General features: G+C 47.5%; 1 protein-coding gene across 3 annotated transcripts; it reads left to right on the top strand.

Annotated features, from left to right (window-relative positions):
- Positions 1 to 2,885: 2,885 nt before the first annotated feature.
- LOC129558419 (cytochrome P450 4F3-like) lies at positions 2,886 to 18,307 on the top strand. Of its 3 annotated transcripts, none has more exons than XM_055429567.2 (13): positions 2,886 to 2,923; positions 3,169 to 3,367; positions 5,288 to 5,432; positions 8,237 to 8,290; positions 8,383 to 8,510; positions 11,393 to 11,514; positions 12,347 to 12,617; positions 14,076 to 14,142; positions 14,311 to 14,440; positions 17,192 to 17,325; positions 17,421 to 17,485; positions 17,642 to 17,724; positions 18,130 to 18,307. In XM_055429567.2, the coding sequence occupies exons 1-13, from the start codon at positions 2,886 to 2,888 to the stop codon at positions 18,305 to 18,307; spliced, it is 1,614 nt and encodes a 537-aa protein (XP_055285542.2). The 3 variants fall into 3 exon arrangements, with proteins under 3 accessions (XP_055285542.2, XP_088694533.1, XP_088694534.1); XM_088838407.1 differs by lacking the exons at positions 2,886 to 2,923; positions 5,288 to 5,432 and adding exons at positions 5,933 to 6,003; positions 7,066 to 7,163 and having other exon boundaries at positions 3,170 to 3,367; XM_088838408.1 differs by lacking the exons at positions 2,886 to 2,923; positions 5,288 to 5,432 and adding an exon at positions 7,019 to 7,163 and having other exon boundaries at positions 3,170 to 3,367.
- The last annotated feature ends 1,753 nt before the right edge of the window (positions 18,308 to 20,060 follow it).

Here is a 20,060-nt window from a genome sequence, read left to right as displayed (position 1 = left end):
TTTAAGTAGGGGCCATTTACAAAGTATGAGCTCTACAAACAAGGACTATTGCATGCCATTGGTTCTACAAGCATTAAGGCATTAATTGAGGAATTAAGGACTGTCTTTCCCGTACCTTCCTGCTCAGCAGCTCCTCTAGGAGTCCCATCCTTCAAGTTTTCTGTCCACCTGAGACCACCCCTCAGAGCAATTCTGTACAGGATCAAGAGAGGGCCAGGAGGAGATGGTATGTTCATTGGAGATTCACTGGGTGGTGCATTCCAAATATGGTTGTATGATCCATCCATGTGGTGATACAAGGACCTCAAGATATCGCCCCACAGGGGTCACCATATTGCCAGAGATCCTACCACCGTAAATGTCCCTAGATTAGCCAAGCATTGTCCCTTATAAAGGAGTAGAGCAGTATGGCAGAGGGGAAAGGCTTAGGTTTGGGGATAGGGCAAACATAGGTTCCTTCCAGCTCAACAACTTAGGCTATACGCTTGCCTTCTTTGAGCCTCAGCTTGCTCTTCCTTTAAATAGGTATCATCCCTCCTGCTATCCCTTGGGTCTCCTGCCTGATTGCAATGTGTTGGCCAGGAGCACTGAGGGAAAGAGGAAGTATTATCTTGTTGCAGAACATCTGATGCACAATAGGTATACTTTATATAGAACACCTCTCTCACAGAGAGAGTTTAGTTCAGTTCAGTTCAGTTCAGTCGCTCAGTCGTGTCCGACTCTCCGCGACCCCATGAATCACAGCACGCCAGATGTCCCTGTCCATCACCAACTCCCGGAGTTCACTCAAACTCATGTCCACAGAGTCGGTGATGCCATCCAGCCATCTCATTCTCGGTCATCCCCTTCTCCTCCCGCCCCCAACCTTTCCCAGCATCAGAGTCTTTTCCAGTGAGTCAACTTGTCGCATGAGGTGGCCAAAGTATTGCAGTTTCAGCTTTAGCATCAGTCCTTCCAATGACAATACTGTATTTTATGTACAGTACCTGGCACACAGTAGGCAAGCTTCATGAATACCCAGGACACAGTAGATGTTCTTTGTGCAGTATATTGGCAACTCAGTAGGAGTGCTTTATGTAGAATACCTGGGATACAGTAGAAAGGATTTGTTTAGAGTATCCAGTGTACAGTAGGCATAATTTATGTAGAGTACCTGACACACAGTAGGCATATTTACATAAAGCACCAAGCACACAATTGATGCTCTTAACATAGAGAACTTGGCACATAGCAGGGATGCTTTATATAGAGCATCTGGCACTGAGTAGGCTGCCTTCTGGAGAGCATCCAATACACAGTAGGCATGCTCCATTTGCAACAGCTGGCAGAGAGTGAAACAGGTTTGTGAAGGGTACTTGGCATACAGTAGATAGGGAGGAGGTAAAATCAGCCAGTCCTAAAGGAAATCAACACTGAATATTCATTTGGAGGACTGATGCTGAAGCTAAAGCTCCAATACTTTGGCCACCTGATGTGAAAAGCCGATTCACTGGAAAAGACCCTGATGCTGGGAAAGACTGACAGCAAGAGGAGAAGGGGGCAACAGAGGATAAGATGATTGGATGGCATCACTGACTCAGTGGACATTAGTTTGAGCAAACTCAGGGAGATAGTGAAGGACAGGGAAGCCTGGAGTGTTGCAGTTGATGGGGTTGCAGAGAGTCAGACACAACTTGACAACTGAACAACAGCAAGATGCATTTTATGGAAGCACCTGATACATAGTAGGCATGCTTTATATAGAGTTCCTGACACAGTGCAGGCATGCTTTTTGAGGTACCCGGCACACAGTTTTTACATACAGTTCTGTACACAGAAGAGGAATATTTATGTGGAATATTGGCACAGAGAAGCACGAGCACAATGAGTACAGGGTGACAGAACTTTTCCTTCATTCCATCTTTTGGGGGGCATCCTGATCTTCCCATCTTATTGTGGGACTCTCCTTGGTTCCTCTCTCAGGCTCTCATCCAACATCCCATTTGCCACATGGGAAGACTGAGCCTAGGGAAGGTCAGCACAGCCCACAGTCAGAGTGAGGCTGCCCACTCAGAATCTCCCAACTCTGTCCTGCCCTGAGCGGATCTTGTCCTCTATGAGCCCCTTGCAGCCTTACCCTCAAGCCTCCAAGTGCCCTCTTCCAGCTGCAGGGTTTTTATCCCATGAGTCCAGTGCAGGTAATGCCCATCCAGGCTGGTTTCTCTGCTCCTGCTCCCAGAAATCATCTCTCAAACAAGGCCTCGGGCTGTTTGGAGGAAGGGCTTGAATACCTTTCCAAGGCTGTGACCCAGATGGTAGAAACTTCATGTCTCTGAGCTTATTGATTCTGTGCTGAGACATGGTGCATGAAGCCCTCCTGGCCCATGCATGGAGCAGAGCCCCAGACATGTTTTGGGATAAGGCTGGGGCCAGGTCCTACTTACCTGGCACCTGAATATACATTTTTTTACCTGCTGTACCTTGACCTTGGAAGGGCAGGGCTGGTTGTAAACTGAGAAGCCAAGAGTCACCTTTGCCCATACCCCAATATGCCCACATGGGAGATACAGAGTCCTGAGGATTCGGTGTCAACGATGTGTGATTCTGAGCTGATTCACAAGCTGCTTTCAATAGCACTGTGCTCCCCCTCCTCCCACCTTCTATGTGGGCAGCTGCCAGGTAGGGAGGAAGTAAGCAGGCTCCAGGGATTGGCTGGCTTAGCCTGGCCCCTGGCAGCTTCCCATAGGTTCAAGGGCCAAATAAAGCCATCCCAGGAGGAGAGGAGAGGAACTTGTGTGAGAAAAGCCACTCTTATAGAAGGTGCCAAGCTGGGAGTCAAAAGGCTGGGGGTCCTGGCCCGGGGTGGGGAAGGCTGGATGGCTCCAGGGAAATAACTGGCCTGGGAGATGAGTAAATACCAGTGGGTAACTAACACACATTATTTGTGCGTGTTTGTATATGTCTTTGTGTCTCTATATTTCCCTCTTCCTCCAGATTTCTGTGTTTCTCCATCCCCTCACCCAGCGCCTGTCTGCCTGTCTCTGAGCCCTTCTGGCCGGTCCCCAGCACTCCCCATCCCTGCCCTGCACTCCCTTGCTCCTCTCCCTCTATTTGTCTCTGCCTCACAGCTCACCACCATTGCCTTTCCTTCCTCCTCAGGACTCGGCCTCCACTCTCACTGCCCCACAGGATGCTGGAGCTGCGCCTGTCCTGGCTGGGACTCGGGCCACTGGCAGCCTCCCCGTGGCTGCTGCTGCTGTTGGTCGGGGCTTCCTGGCTCCTGGCCCGCATCCTGGCCTGGACCTACACCTTCTACAACAACTCTCGTCACCTCCAGTGTTTCCCACAGCCCCCAAAACGCAACTGGTTCTTGGGTCACCTAGGCCTGGTGAGTGTGGGCAGTAGCACGGGTCTGGGGGATCAGGGTGGATGGACTTCCTGAGGGTTAGGAATGGGGCTCAAGTTTGGACTGGGGTCTAGGACAGCAGAGAAGCCAGGGAGGCCGGGGAGCCTCTCTTCCCTCACTCATTCATTCCCCTGCTCTGCCATCAAGACCTTCCCCACATCCTGTCCTTCCAACCCTAGGCTACTTTAGGGTCCATCTACTGCATGTCTTGCACACATTATTGCATCTCTGAGGCCGAGCTGCACAGAACCTGGTTTACTGGCCTCTCCAGTCTCCATGGCAGCCTTGAGACCTCAAGTGTGCTGTCCAGGGTCTGCTCTGCATGTGGCCCCTTTCCTGTGTCTTTTCACTCTGGGTTACAGCTTCCTCACAGGAAATAGCTATCACTTCCCCATTCCTACCTACAGGAGAAGAGCTCCACTTCCACCCTCTCCCATTCCCAGGACCCCTTCCTCTAATCTTATACCCCACCCTTCCCCAGGATATCCCATTAGGCCCCTCCCCCCATCTGGATAAAGTTGGCTACTCACTTCCTCTTTCAGAGACTTCTTAGACCTACCCCTCCTCCACACCCATCTATCTTGTGCCCCAGACTTGGACCTTTGACTTGGTCCTAGTCACAATTAATTAAATAGTTAATCACCCAATTACTTATTAACACATCCCAGTTTGATGATCATTCTGGGAAGGAGACAGTACCCTGTCTGGGGCTGGCACAATACTTTGTGCCAAAATAGCACTCAAAATAAATATTTGATGACCCTGGTGATGAATGTGCTATCACCTCCCTCAGTCAAGGTCAAATGGATGGGTATCCAGCTCCCCCCATTTCCCAGGCAGCTTACCTCTCCTGCCTGGGACAAGAACTAAACTTGGGGAAGGACTTATAACAACTACTGTTCATTAAGACAAAATTCAGAATAGTGGTGCCCAAGGCTCATTGTGAAGATTTCCTGAGATTCTGGATCTTAAAATGGTTTCAGCAAGTCCTGGAGGCAGCAGGAATCTTAAAAGTGACCGCAGTTCTGCCTTCCCCACAAGAGCTTGGCCGTGGGGGCCATTCTTGCTTACACTTCCTTTCTCCAGCCCCTCTTGATATGTGACTTCTCCTGAGTCATGCTCCCTCTCTGGACCAATCTCATCTAGTGCTTTGAATCCTCACCTTAGGTCCTTGCGGAGATGGGAGCAATGCACAAAGGTGAAAATGATCTATGTCACCTGCCTAGAGAACCTGGGGTATCTGTCAGGTTTGAACAGGGCATTGTGAGGGAGAAGGTGCTTCACCAGAAGAAAATCCACACTTCTTCCCCTTTGAGGAGATATGGCATCCGTTTCTTCATTTGTAAGTGGCACAGTTGAAAGCGTTGTCCATAGAAATAGACAGGATGCACTCTGCACAGAGACTGACCAGCGAGGGAGTTCCTAGGTCACAGTTCCTCGCTGATTAATAGGCAGAGTTCATGTCTGTCCCTGGGGTCAGCCAGGGCTAGAAGGTCCCAGGTCTGCAGATCCTTTCCTTTGCAAGGAAGCAGAGGCCATGTGGACTGGCCCAGAGATAAAAGGATGTGGAACCAAAACCCAGGGAGAACTATGAGGCCACCATGACATCCACAAACCTCCCCTATAAGGATTTCCTCCTGTGGCCACTCCTGGTGGACAGTTCCCAGGAGGACCAGAAAAATTTGCCTTCTCAAGCCAAGGTCCACCTCCCTGTGGGCACAGAGTCTGTCTTCTCCCTGTGCCCTGGGGATAGACCCTTGGGACTTGGAGGGCCTCCAGGTCCCTCCCTCCCCCAGAGGGAAGGAGGAAGCAGAGATTCCCTCCACCTGTGCAGGATCCCACACTCTGTCCACTGCAGTGGACTCCCCTTCTGCAGAGTCATGGCCCTTACCTTGCTTACAGGTCCCCCCGACGGAGCAGGGCTTGAGCAAAGTAACTCAGCTGGTGACCAACTACCCCCAGGGATTTAGGGTCTGGATGGGTCCCATCACCCCCGTCATCGTTTGCTGCCACCCTGACTTGATCCGGATTATCGCCAGTGCCTCAGGTACCCAGGCAGAGCTTGTGGTGGTGGGTGCCATGACACACCTCAGGGCTTCCAGCCCCTCCCTGCCAAGCTTCCATGTGGCCCCTACAGGACCCCAACTCCCTCCCCGCCTCTCTCTGCCATCTTCCTCTTTCCCTCATGTATTCATCATCCCAATTTCACAGCCTTCTACCTCCTCCCTTCTCCCATTGCCATTCACACTCCACCCTGGTGTCCTGGGTGAAAGACACCCCCAAACGTAAAGACTCAGATTATGGCAGAGAGATCTGTGACCTGATGTGGTCAGAAATTGGCCAGAGGGAGATGAGCTGTGCAAACGCAGAGAAGAAGCAAGGTTCTCTGCTGGGGGGTGTTGGAAGGCTTCCTGGAGGAGGAGTTGCTGAAACTGGATCTGGAACAATGAGCAAAAAAATTTAAAGCAGAGGATAGAATTATTCAGTGGGCATCCATAACATTCCAGGTCCCCTGTCAGGCATGTCCTCAGTCCCACCTATCCCCAGACCAAGAGCAATGAAGACCTGTGGCTGGTGAAAGATCTGGGTTGCTATTTCCATGGCTATTTACCTCTCTGGTGGGTCAGTTTCTTTGAGCCTGTTCTAGGGCTTGAACACTTCTAGTTCAGTGTCCTCCTTCTCCAGTCCCCAGGAGTCTTCCTGAGGAGACTTCACCCAACCCTTGCTCCCTTCCCTTGCCCTCTGCCCCTCCCATCCACAGACAGATCAGGCAAGCAGGGCAACAAGCAGCATGTGACAGAGACCTGGGTTCAGACACCAGCATGCTGGGTGAGCCTGGGAAGGGCCCATCCTCTCCCTGCCTGCTAAAGTCTCCTTTAGCAGTTAATGGTGGAAACGCAACCCTGCATGATATACCGAGAGAAAGAGAATTAACTGGTTGTAAAATCCCAGGTGGGTGTCTTCAAGTCCAGATGGATCTAGGTCTTAAACAATCTGTCAGAGCTGGACAATCTGAAGACAAAGAAATCTGTCTCCATTGTCTAGTTCCATGTTCATCTGTGACAGCATCACTCTCGTCCTGGTAAAGATGAAACCCAGAATTTCAACCTTCATGGAACAGTGAGCTCATTCACAACACTTCCAGGAAAAGATACAGGGTTCCCTTTAATTTCTTTTGCCTGGGTCATAGGACCAATTCCTGCATCCCTGAAACTCTGAATTCCGTGTCTTGGGGGCACAGGGTCCTCTGAGCTATTTTTTTGGAGCTAAGAATGCAGGCCCTGGATTAAACAGTCCTGGACTAGTGTCTCAGATTTATTATCTGTAAGAATGTGGGTAAGTGACTCCATCACTCAGACCCTCAGTTCTTATCTGGAATAAGGGAATGGAAGAGAAATCATGGGAACATGGTGTTTGAGATCCAAACAGGGAAAGGCCATTTCTTTCCCCACACCCAAGGGGCCCCAACTGTCATATATGGAGGATAAGGGGAAGGAGCCCTGGAGGAGCCTGAGGACTAAGGAGTTGCTGTTGAAGGTGATGCATAGGATCAAGTCGGGATCACTTTCCTACAAGTTCTTCCCTCTGGCAGCCTAGAAGAATGTGAATCAGGTCCTATTTGTTCCTTTCCAGATTCAGAGCTCAGAGGAAGGTCTCCTGTACACACAGGGCCTGGCCAGCACCTATGGGGATGTGTCCTACTGGTGGGTGGGGCCCTGGCATGCAATCATCTGCATCTTCCACCCCACCTGCATCAAGTCTGTGCTCTTTGCTCCAGGTAGACATGCCCTTGGCCACAGCTTGGCCCTTGTCATTGTCTCTGTGTTGCCTGTAGATGTACAAGTAACCAGGATGCAGGCAGGGAGGGGGAGGGTGGGGCATGGCAAAGATGCCACTGTCTCCCACTGCAGAATCCCACCTGCCTGACCTCCGGGCATGCCTGTGCAATGTCTGCTGAATGGCCACATCTGGTCATGTATATGTTTCTACCTTGATTCTGGTTACAGCTGATATGTGTTATACCTGATGACACCTGCTGTATTTTATAACTGAGCTCAGAGATGGTCCCAGTCACCTCTGGGGCTCAGTTGCAGCCAAAGACATTTGAGGCATCTTGGAGTCCGTCTGATTCTTGTCTGTGATGCCATTAGAGACTGTCTGGTTCTCCTGCTGGTCACTCCTGGGGCACATTTTGGATTTATCTGCAGTCTGGGACTCAAAGCCACTCTGAGGAATGCCTGAGACCTTATGTGAGTCTTGTCTGATGCAGGTCTTAGGGTGGGTCTGGATCTTGCCAGGTTCAGGTCTGTATCATCAGTGTATTCGGGTTCTGCCTGGAGCCTGCCTGGGACACATTCAGGTCCGGTCAGATGGTCTTCAGGTCCATGGCAGAGCTGTTGTGTCCTGTCAGGTCGTGTCACACACGTTGGGGCCATGTCAGGGCATGTTAACACATGGAGCCATGTCAGACGTCTCAGGAGGGGTCACTGCTGGGGCAAGTGTGGTGTCCTTGATCCCCATAATGTTTTGTAGAGTGCTGGGTTATGCTTGGGTGTCCATAAGATGCCATGTCAAGGAATGCTGGTCATGTTGTGTCATGTTGGGATGTATCTAAGCACATAGAGTTGTGTCTGTGGGCTCTGCCTTTGCTCTGTTCTGTGCTGTAGCCTGGTCTGGTTCTCCCCTCCCTTCATACCCCTTCCACATTTCCTGTGCTCTTGGCCCCATTCTGCTATGACTGGCTTGGGGGGGAATGCAGATTCCTGGTTAGGATCTTTCATTCCCCACCAAAAGCCCCTTCCCTCCCCCTCTCCTTGGGGAGAGGATCCTAACAGTCCTCATTCATGTCAGCTGCCGTTGCACCAAAGGACGTGATCTTCTATGAAGTTCTAAAGCCCTGGCTGGGTGAGTAACTGTTCACAAAGGGAGTTGGGGAAATCCCTGGGGACCCAGGGGAAGGTCTTCCTTTGCTCACTCCCCGTGGCTGTCTCTGCTAGGGGATGGGCTCCTCCTGAGTGCTGGTGACAAGTGGAGCAGGCACCGTCGCATGCTGACACCTGCCTTCCACTTCAACATCCTGAAGCCCTATATGAAGATTTTCACCAAGAGTGCAGACATCATGCATGTGAGTCTCTTGAACCCAGGGTCCCAGCTGGAGTCTGGGAGACATGGAGACTCATAGACATCTTATCTATAATTCTGGCTGTTCTAAGTGGCTTTGAGTTCATTGTTCTTCCTTTCTGAGCCTCAGTTGCTTTGGCTATAAAATTAGTAAAATGTGATCCCTGCTCTCGGTCAGTAGAGCTAACATATTGGAACCAGATCCCTGGCACATGAGTGCTCAGAAGGCATCAGTTTCTATTCTGCCTTGACAGAAGCCTTGGAATCTTGAGACATGTTTGGTAATAATAATGAATATTGGGCTAGTTATCTCTAAGTAATAAATCACTTGATTTAAGAAGGATTTTAGTATTGACAACAAAGTTCAGCCCAGACGGCTCAGCAGTAAAGAATCCTCCTGCCAGTGCAGTAGCCACAGGAGACACAGGCTTGATCCCTAGGAAGGTCCCCTGGAGGAGGAAAGAGTAACCCACTACCATATTCCTTTGGGGATAATCCCTTAGATGGAGGAGCCTGGGTTCAGAGAGTTGGACATGACTGAGCACACAGGCACACTGACAGCAAATCTATGAGTCAGGTGCTTGGTTCTTCTAGATAGAGATGGAATGACTCATGTATCAGTGATCAGCTATGGGTCTGATAGTGTTGCACTGAACCCTGCAGGCCTGCAAGCCACAGAACTGAAGAAGGAGCTGGAGTAAGAAACAGAGACATCAGTGTTTTAATGGATACAGGGATCTTGTATGTCTGAAGCAAGGTCCTGGAGTGATACCCACCATGTGCAGCAGACAGCAGGAAGGGCATGGCAGAAGTCTTCCCTACCAGGGTGGGGAGTGGGAGGTAACCAATTGTGGGGGAATTGATGTCATGTTGTTTCACAAGTTACCAAGAAAACTAGTAGAGGATCCCACCCCCTCACTACCTCTTTAATAAGCTATTATGATGGAGATAATTTGATATAAAGATGAGAGCAATCACTATCTGGGGCTGAAGACAAGTATGTAGAATTTACTCATTAGGCTCCATGATTAAGAGGAAGGTCTGTCATGTGAATAGGGTGTAGGTGAAGCAGGGACTGGTCAAGCATGGGATGTACAGAGGACAAGAAGAGAGCTGTCTTGGGTGGCCTGACCATACAGATAGGAAGCCTTGCTGGTCTGGGTCAGTCCTCTCACAGGTTTTAAGCTTGGTTGGCTACAAGCTGATCTAGGATGACCTCAGCTTGGGTAACTAGACTTCCTTTCATGTGATTCTCTCCCTTCAAAGGGCATCTCAGGTTGGTTCAAATGGCAGAGGCAGGGTCTGAGAAGACTGAGAGGAAGCTGCAGTGTGCCTTGGGGTCTAGGTTTAGGTTGGTCACTTCATCATTTTCACCACAGTCTATTGGCTAAAGCAAGTCCAAGGCCAGCTCAGGATCAAAGGATGGTGAGAGAGGCTCCAGCTCCAAGTAGAGTTACTGAAAAATTACATTGCAAAAAGTTTGAATACATACATAGGGAAGTGAAGAATTCGAGGTCAGGCTTTTGTGAAGTGCCTGTAACTTTACCATGCTTGCAAGCTGACAAGTGAGCTTATTACTGTTTTTTGGATTCTGCCAGAATACGTGAGACTCCTGGGTCATAGACAAAGGTTAGCCCAGCAAACAACATGTGCTTCTTGTTGGTTTACATTCTTCATCCAAGTCACCAAATCTCATGCAAGTAAGACAGGTGGGCTTCTGTAGATGCCTGCCCAAGTAGTATATTTTATCACAGGGGAGGGAGTACTAGGTTTAGGGACTCTGATTTTTATAGCAATTAGAAGCAACCCTGATATTTGTCCAGGAGGAGTCACTACCTCACTTCTCAAGTCTGTTTGCTACAAACACAACTCTGAGAAATGGCCCAGGTAAAGAACATCAGGGCCTTCCAAATTTTTGGCCTACCCAGCAAAAAAGTGTGTGTGTACTCTGGGCCCACGAAGGATTTACTCTTCTAACATAGGGAACATTTTCCTAATCGATTTGTAACAATGAAGATGATAAAACCTAACATTTGCTGTTGTTGGTTGGTCAGTCACTAAGTCCTGTCTGACTCTTTGCAACCCCGTGGACTATAACATGCCAGGCTTCCTTGTCCTTTGCTAGCTCCCAAAGTTTTCTCAAACTCACGTCCATTGAGTCAGTGATGCCATCTAACTATCTCATTCTCTGTCACCCCCTTCTCCTCATGCTCTCAATCTCTCCAAGCATCAGGGACTTTTCCAATAAGTCCACCTTTCACATCAGGTGGCCAAAGTATTGGAGCTTAAGCTTCAGCACCAGTCCTTCCAATGAATATTCAAAGTTGATTTCCTTTAGGATTGACTGGTTTGATCTCCTTGCTGTCCAAGTGATTCTCAAGTCTTCTCCAGCACCAAAATCTGAAGAACCAATTCTTCAGTGCTCAGCCTTCTTTATGGTCCAACTCTCACAGCCATACATGACTACTGGAAAAGCTATAGCTTTGACTATAAGCACCTTTGTAGGTAAGGTGATGTCTCTGCTTTTCAATACACTGTCTAGGTTTGCCATAGCTTTTCTTTCAAGGAGCAAGTGTCTTTTCATTTCAGGGCTGAGTCACTGAATAACAATTGTTAGCACTTAACTTTACTCAAAGTTGACCAATGATACATAAGTGTAGAGCACAGAGCCAGGATTCACAAACCCATATCTCCTGGCTCCCAGCCATGGAGACTTTATATACTAATAGGAACTGACTGAACTGAAACACAAGCCCAGTCCTCCCTGGGGCTGGGTGCCTGGGACCAGGAGACAGAGTCTGGGGGAGTGCACCTTGGTGTTTGGGATTAGGGAGGGGAACCAGGGAGGCAGTTCTCGGCCTCAGCTGTGTCTTATTCTCTGTTCAGGCCAAGTGGCAGCGCCTGATCAAAGAGGGCCACACCCATCTGGACATGTTTGAACACATCAGCCTCATGACCCTGGACAGTCTGCAGAAATGCGTCTTCAGTTATGACAGCAATTGCCAGGAGTGAGTCTCAGCCCAGGGCTTTGGAACATAAACCCACTAGCATAGATGAGGGAGGGAGGGTAATCAGAAGAGTCTTCCTGGAGGAGGTAGGTCAAAGCTGGGCACTGAAGGACAGGGAAGGGAAAAAGAAGGAGTGATTCCTGCAAGTAGGTAGAACTGTTTGATAAAGGCGAGGAGGTTATAATGAACAAAGTGTGTGCAACAGTGATGAGACACTTCGGAAATAAGGTTGGAGGAGTGGGCAGGTTATATCTTAAGGGCATTTTAAGCCAGACAAAGAGGATATGAACTTTATCCTGAGGTTTCCAGAAAGCTATGAAAAGTGTTTAAGAAGATGAGAATCATGGTCAAATCTGAGCTCTGACATCTGACTCCAGAGAAGACTGACCATAATGTAGACCCTGGATGGTGTTGACAATGGGTCTAAGGAGAATAGGGAAGTGAAAGAAAGTGAAAGTGAAGTTGCTCAGTCGTGTCTGGCTCTCTGTGACTCCATGGACTCCTCTGTCCATGGGATTTTCCAGGCAAGAGTACTGGAGTGGGGTGCCATTTCCTTCTCCAATCGACCTGCTAGCAGAAGATCTGAGCTGAGTGGACAGTTTTGAAGAAAAGGGGCAGATACTGGGTTAGAGAGAGAGGAGAAGCTGTGCTCTGGCTGCCTGGGGTATGGAGGCAGCTCACAGAGATGGGAAGTGGGTTGAGAAGAGTCTGAAGCATCACTCTCCTGGCTCATCTGTTCTTGGAGCCTCATTTTCCTGAAGGGAGGTAGCCTTCAGCTTCTGGACTTCAGGAGTTTTAAGTTGTTGCATCCCTTCATGCTCTCATTCTGCAGGAAGCCCAGTGAATATATTGCTGCCATCTTGGAGCTCAGTGCCCTTGTTGCAAAACGACACCAGCAGATCTTCCTGCACATGGACTTCCTGTACTACCTCACCCCAGATGGGCAGCGCTTCCGCAGGGCCTGCCACCTGGTGCATGACTTCACAGATGCCGTCATCCAGGAGCGGCACCGTAACCTCCCCAGTGAGGGTATTGATGACTTCCTCAAGGCCAAAGCGAAGACCAAGACTTTGGACTTCATTGATGTGCTCCTGTTGACCAAGGTGGGCTCCTCTGGTTTCTTGTTCAAAAAGTAGAATGGACCTTGGGAACTTGATTTGATCAAAGAGCTTGGACTAGATGCAGAGGGCACTGGGGAGCTATGTGAGATGCTCATGGAAGGGAAGGGTGGGTTAGGATAAGTTTTAAAGATGACCAATATGGAATACTGCCTGCAGGAGGGCTGCTAAATCTGAAATTTTGAGGGGCCTGAGATTTCACTACTTCCAAGTTAATAAGACAAGATATGTGCATATACATATGTGTGAGCTCAGTCATGTCTGACTCTTTGCGGCCTCATGGATTGTAGCCCACCAGATTGCTCTGTCCATGGGATTTTACAGGCAAGAATGCTATATTGGCTTGCCATTTCTTCCTCCAGGGGACCTTCCTGACCCAGGGATCAAACCCATGTTTCCTTGTAGCTCCTGCACTGGCAAGCAGATTCTTCACCACTGAGCCACCTGGGAAGCCCCACATGTCTATATACTTGCATACGTATATATACATGTATGTATTTATACAGAACCCTAGATAAGAACAACCTATGTATTATTTATAGCAGTAACAGTAGTCAGAGTAGAATTATAGCCCTGGTTCCCCATCCCCAAATTCTTTTGAGGGCACCATGATGCTTCTATCTTTACACACAGCCATGCTTGCATGGAGGGGAAGTACTGCCAAGTTTTGAATTCTAGAACTCTTTATTTTTTTTTTTTGACCACCCCGTTTGTCATGCTGGATCTCAGTTCCCCAACCAGGGATGGAAACTGTGTCCCCTACAGTGAAAGTGTGGAGCCTAAACCATCAGACTGCCACTGACATTCTGAATTTTAGAACTAATGCAAGATATATGCTCCCTTCTTCCCTACGGGGGTGGTCAGGGAGAGGGAAAGAGAGAAAGAAAAGAAGAAGAGAGCAGTGAAGAGGGGAGGAGAGGAGAGGAGAAGAGATGAAACAATATGAGACAAGAGTAGAAAAGACAGACAACGTTCTGGAGTTTAAGCAAATCCTCACTGGAAAGAAATTGTAGTCTATAGATCAACAGGTTTATAACCCATTCCTTATCTTTAGGAGAGAAAAGGAATCTCTGAATTTATTGGGTTGCCAAAAACCCAAACAAGCTTTTTGGCCAACCCAATACTGTCATACAAAGTGAGCAAACGGCATTGGGGCAATGCTCAATCTCTAGTTTCTAAGTTAAGTTTCCATTCAGTCATCCTTTAACCCAGGTTGCATCACGTAGAAACATGAAAATATTTATGAATCTTTGATTCCATTCACCAGGGACAATTTAAGAGGCAAAGTGGTCGAGAGGAAGTCTGTGTGGTGGGTCCTCTAGCGATTGTGTCCAGGAGTTCAGGGTTTCTAGATGGATGATGGATATGTTCAAAGATTGTCTCAGGTTAGACTCAGGTACCTTCAAATCTGGTATGATTCTGGGGATCTTGCTTTCTCTCCAGGATGAAGATGGGAAGGGATTGTCAGATGAAGATATCCGAGCTGAAGCTGACACCTTCATGTTTGAAGGTGAGGGTCCCAGTGTGGGACTACAACAGGAGGGGAAAGAACTTGCTGAATGGACCCTGGTCCACCCTATCCCTCCCCATCCTCTCCATGGGCCCTAATGCGAGGGAGCTGTCTGTGCTCTGGTGCTGAAGTAGCCCAGAGACCCAAGTCTTTCTGAATGCTTCTCAGGCCATGATACCACAGCCAGTGGTCTCTCCTGGATTCTGTACAATCTTGCCAAGCATCCAGAATACCAGGAGCGCTGCCGGCAGGAGGTGAAAGAGCTCCTGAAGGATCGTGAGCCTAAAAACATTGAATGGTAAGTCCAAGTCTCCTGGTCTATTTCTGAGACCCTATAATTGGCTCTGTTAAGAGAGGGTTGGTTGGCTCTGTCATTATTGCTTAGTAGGAATATGATCAGAGGCTTGGCAGGATCTAGTACTAGAATACATAAAAAATAACTATTAGGCAAACTGTGAGGAAGGGAAATGAGTGCTGTTGGGTCATAGCTGTTGTGTTTTGTGTTTATCCAATTTTGAAGACTCTCAAGAGTCTTCTCCAACACCACAGTTCCAAAGCATCGATTGTTTTGGCCCTCTGCTTTCTTTATACTCCAACTCTCACATCCATACCTGACTACTGGAAAAACCATAGCATTGACTAGACAGACCTTTGTTGGCAAAGTAATGTCTCTGCTTTTTAATGTGCTGTCTAGGTTGGTCATAGCTTTTATTCCCAGGGAGCAAGTATCATTTAATTTCATGGCTACAGTCACCATCTGCCGTGATGTTGGAGCCCAAAAATATAGTCTCTCACTGTTTCCATTGTTTTCCCATCTATTTGCCCTGAAGTGATGGGACCAGAGGCCATAATCTTAGTTTTCTGAATGTTGAGTTTTAAGCCAAATTTTTCACTCTCCTCTTTCACTTTCATCAAGAGTCTCTTCAGTTCTTCTTCACTTTCTGCCATAAGGCTGGTGTCATCTGCACGTCTGAGGTTATTGATATTCTCCCGGCAATCTTGATTCCAGCTTGTGCTTCATCCAGCCCATCATTTCATCTGATGTACTCTGCATATAAGTTAAACAAGCAGGCTGACAATATACAGCCTTGATGTACTCCTTTCCCAATGTGGAACCAGTCTGTTGTTCCATGTTGCTTCTTGACCTGCATATAGATTTCTCAGGAAGCAGGTCAGGTGGTCTGGTATTCCCATTTCTTTCAGAATTTTCCACAGTTTCTTGTGATCCACACAGTCAAAGTCTTTGGCATAGTCAATAAAGCAGAAGTAGATGTTTTTCTGGAACTCTCTGGCTTTCTTTATGATTCTACCAATGTTGGCAATTTGCTCTCTGGTTTCTCTGCCTTTTCTAAATCCAGCTTGAACATCTGGAAATTCTCAGTTCAGGTACTGTTGAAGCCTGGCTTGGAGAATTTTGAGCATTACTTTACTACCATGTGAAATGAATGTAACTGTGCGGTAGTTTGAACATTCTTTGGCATTGCCTTTCTTTGGAATTAGAATGAAAACTGACTTTTTCCAGTCCTGTGGCCACTGCTGAGTTTTCCAAATTTGCTGGCCTATTTAGTGAAGCACTTTCACAGCATCATCTTTTAAGATTTGAAATAGCTCAACTGGAATTCCATCACCTCCACTAGCTTTGCTTGTCATGATGCTTCCTAAGGCCTACCTGACTTCACATTCCAGGATGTCTGGCTCTAGTCCAGTGATCACATCATCGTGGTTACCTGGGTCATGGAGATCTTTTTGTATAGTTTTTCTGTGTATTCTTGCCACCTCTTCTTAATATCTTCTGCTTCTGTTAGGTTCATACCATTTCTGCTCTTTATTTTGCCCATCTTTGCATGAAATGCTCCCTTGGTATCTCAAATTTTCTTGAAGAGAACTCTAGTCTTTTCATTCTATTGTTTTCATCTATTTCTTTGCATTGATCACTGAGGAAGGCTTTCTTATCTTTGTGCTATTCTTTGGATCTCTACATTCAGATGCTTATATCTTTCCTTTTCTCCTTTGCCTTTAGCTTCTCTTCTTTTCTCAACTATTTGTAAGGCTTCCTCAAACAACCATTTTGCCTTTTTGCATTTCTTTTTCTTGGGGATGGTCTTGATCACTGCATCCTCTACAGTGTAATGAACCTCTGTGCATAGTTCTTCAGGCACTCTGTCTATCAGATCTAATCCCTTGAGTCTATGTTAAGAATTTAATATACACTACTGATACAATGTATAAAATAGATAACTAATAAGAACCTACTGTATAGCATATGGAAACTCTACTCAATGCTCTGTGGTGACAGAATGGGAAGAAAATAAAAAATGAGGGGAAACGTGTAGCTGATTCACTTTCCTGTACAGTAGAAATAAATAAAATGTTGTAAACCAACTATACTCCAATAAAAGCTTTTTACAAAGGAATTTAAATCACTACCCAAAATGAAGGGGATTAAAGAAAAAGAATTCAGTCCCCTTACCAGATCTTCAATGTTTATAAAAACTTTCCAGTGAATTCTCTTGTTTACTATGTATAAAATCACTGTCTGCCAAAAATGACATATTCATCCCAAATTTCAAATGATGTTATGCTCCTTTTTCCCACCTAATTGCATTAGCTAGTGTCTCTAATGCTGTAATAAATAAGAGTAAACATTGAATCTGATCTTTTACTCATTTGCCTTTTGACTTTGCTGTCTTGCCATAACTAATATTTTATTTTTATCCAAATTTGTAAACGTGTTTATGGTTGGCTCTTCCATGTCTTGCTTTAAAAAGTTCTAAAAATATCTCACACTAAACTTTTTCTGGTACTTCCATGACATTGCTTTTTTTTTTTTTCTTTGTTTTTAAGAACAATTTTTTTTTATTTATGTATGATGGACAAAGAAAAATCTGTACATAAATAATGTATACAGCCTAATGTGTTTGGAGATATTTAAACCAACAATCCAATTTTGTTCTAGGCAGAGAGGGTCTTATGGGGCACAAGGAGGGCTGGTGGCTGGTGGTGTGTCTCTATTTTTGCTCCCTGGATAATTGTCATGGGGTTTCCTTAGGGACGACCTGGCCCAGTTGCCCTTCCTGACCATGTGCATCAAGGAGAGTCTGCGGTTGCACCCCCCAGTCACGGTCATCTCCCGCCGCTGTACCCAGGACACTGTACTTCCAGACGGCCGGGTCATCCCCAAAGGTGCCCACAATGACTAGGAGAGGAGGTTCCTGGTGAGAAAGAGGGGTCAATCAGGCAGGTGGGACCTAGACCTGACTGCCCCTCCTCTTCCACAGGTGTTATCTGCCTCATCAGTATTTTTGGGACCCACCACAACCCATCTGTGTGGCCAGACCCTGAGGTGATGCCTCCGCCACGCCATACCTCCATCATCCCTGTCCACTCCCCTCAGGGGACCCCGGGGAGGGTGCAGGGTTCTGACTTCTGGCAAATCAGCCATCACCGCCCCCTACTATATAAACATCTGCCAAGTAGCCCTGTCTTGTCTTGCCCCCAGGTCTTTGATCCCTTCCGCTTCGACTCAGAAAACATCAAAGGGAGGTCACCTGTGGCTTTTGTTCCCTTCTCCGCAGGGCCCAGGTGAAGACAGCGGCCATCTGAGATGGGGGTGGAGAGGTGGGGGTAGGGGGACTGGGGGTGAAATTCCAGGTTAACTATGGGGGCCAGGAAGGAGGAAAACTTTAAAATGGTCACTTTCTCCCCCCTCCCCCCAGACATTATGGTAAGGGTCTGGGGAATGGTGGTGGGCTCAAGGAGGGGTTCATGGTGTGCTGAGGGAACCCACTCCCCGGTCTACTGGTCTGAGTTCAGCACTGGAAAATGGACTAGGGTCTGGAGATATGCAAGCCCACATACGGTTCCAGGCATGGTTAAATTCTTTCTCTACACTGTGGGTGGGAATGGGGGTTGTGGGTCAGATACCAGGTGCTTTGGGGTCCGGGTGAGGGTTCCAGGTGCAGTCAAAGCCCCCACTCCCACCCACAGGAACTGTATCGGGCAGACATTCGCCATGACTGAGCTGAAGGTGGTCCTAGCGCTCACGCTACTGCGGTTCCGCGTCCTGCCGGACAAGGAGGAGCCTCGCAGGAAGCCAGAGCTGATCCTGCGTGCGGAGGGTGGACTTTGGCTACGGGTGGAGCCGCTGAGCACAGGGCAGCAATGACCCATCACCTTCTTGCCTGAGATCCGCCGTGACCCTAGACACCTCCAGATTCCCAGGAATAAAACTGCGCTTGTCATTTCTGTTCCAGTCGCACTGAGAGCCAGCAGGGGCGCTTGGGGCCTGGGAGGATCCAGGCGGGTGGGCGTGGCTGTGAACCTAGGAGGTGGGGGACAAGACTACTCTTTAGGGAAGGGTGGAGCAGAGAGTTCGATGCGGTCAGGATCAGATGTCCCTGGATCCACCGTTCCATCCCTACAAAAGTCACCATTCCAGTCTGCCATTTACTAGCTGTTTGGCTTGGGGAAAATCATATCACCTCTCTAAGCCTCAGTGTCTTTATTACATAACAGTAGCCACTTCATTGCCATGTTCTGAAGATTTATAAGCAAGCGTGTGCGAATGACTGACAGTATCTGGCAAGCATCACCAATAACTGTTCATTTCCTCCCTTCGTTTTGCATCATTTTCTCAAACTTAAAATGTTTTAAAGTTACATTTAAGTTTTAGGACTTATGAGAACCTGCTGTTGAAGAAAACTGTCATTAGAAGATTCAGTAAATTCAGAATGTCCACAATTACATCTGTTATGTAGTTACAAGCTGCTTTGATGTGACACTAGTCTGAAGCTAAGAGCTGAAAAAAAGTTTCCCCTCAGGGAAGCATGACCCAGGATTTCGTGTTCATCTAGATGTTCTAGGAAGTGGGAGTCAAGAGGGTCCACAACAGCACAACAGTGAGAGGTGGTGAAGGGGGCTGGAGTGGGGCCATTTCCTTCAGCACCTGGGATAGTGGCTGCTCCAGGACCAGCCCCACTCAGGCGGTAAGGTGTCCTGGGATAGAGTCAGTCTCAGACCCTTTCAGGGGCTAGAAGATTCGTTGGTTGCAAAATAAGAAAGAAATCTTGTAAAATGATATAAGTAAATATTTAATATAGTCTACGCTGAAAATTGCATGTATTTTTCTTTTCCTTCAGATTTTAAAATGTTTTTCTTTTCTCACAAATGATATCCTGTCATAGAAGAAACTATAGATAAGAAAAAGTAACAAATAAAAATCATATCCATAATCTAAACATGTCAAAGTAATGTCCATTCATATTCTCTCACATAATCTGCTAAATTTAAAATTCTATGTAATCCTTGTTGTTGTTGCTGTTCATTTGTCCAGTTGTGTCCAACTCTTTGTGACCCCATGGACTGCAGCACATGTAACCCTTATATCAGTAAAAATTTGACCTTGTATCTAAATGTATTACATTTTCTTCTTTCTTCTTTTTTAAACTTCTTCTTAATTATGCTATTTTACTAAGAAGGCTTCTTCAGTGGCTCAGCAATAAAGAATCCACCTGCCAATACAGGAGACACAGGTGTGATCCCTGGAAGAGGGCGTGGCAACCCACTCTTTTATTTTTGCCTGAAAAATTCCATGGACAGGGGAGCCTGGCAGATTAAGTCCCTGCTGCTGCTGCTGCTAAGTCACTTCAGTCATGTCCGACTCTGTGTGACCCCATAGACGGAAGCCCACCAGGCTCCCCCGTCCCCGGGATTCTCCAGGCAAGAACACTGGAGTGGGTTGCCATTTCCTTCTCCAATGTGTGAAAGTGGAAAGTGAAAAGAGAAAGTGAAGTCGCTCAGTCGTGTCCGACCCTTAGCGACCCCACGGACTGCAGCCCACCAGGCTCCTCCATCCATGGGATTTTCTAGGCAATAGTACTGGAGTGGCTTGCCATTGCCTTCTCCGAGTCCCTAGGGGT

Source organism: Moschus berezovskii, chromosome 8 (genome assembly GCF_049115385.1).
Source record: "Moschus berezovskii isolate FMDL1 chromosome 8, NW_MosBer_1.0, whole genome shotgun sequence".
NCBI classification, from domain to species: domain Eukaryota; kingdom Metazoa; phylum Chordata; class Mammalia; order Artiodactyla; family Moschidae; genus Moschus; species Moschus berezovskii.
The sequence above is the reverse complement of the archived record's forward strand: the minus strand, read 5'-3'. Positions and strand labels throughout refer to the sequence as shown.

What these genes read in the sequence shown, in the direction of transcription:
- LOC129558419 (XM_055429567.2), top strand. Translation starts at nt 2,886, where the DNA reads ATGAGTAAATACCAGTGGGTAACTAACACACATTATTT. An exon ending in ATGTGCTCCTGTTGACCAAG is followed by an intron (nt 12,618 to 14,075) that starts GTGGGCTCCTCT and finishes CTTTCTCTCCAG; the next exon opens with GATGAAGATGGGAAGGGATT. An exon ending in CGGCCGGGTCATCCCCAAAG is followed by an intron (nt 17,326 to 17,420) that starts GTGCCCACAATG and finishes CCTCTTCCACAG; the next exon opens with GTGTTATCTGCCTCATCAGT.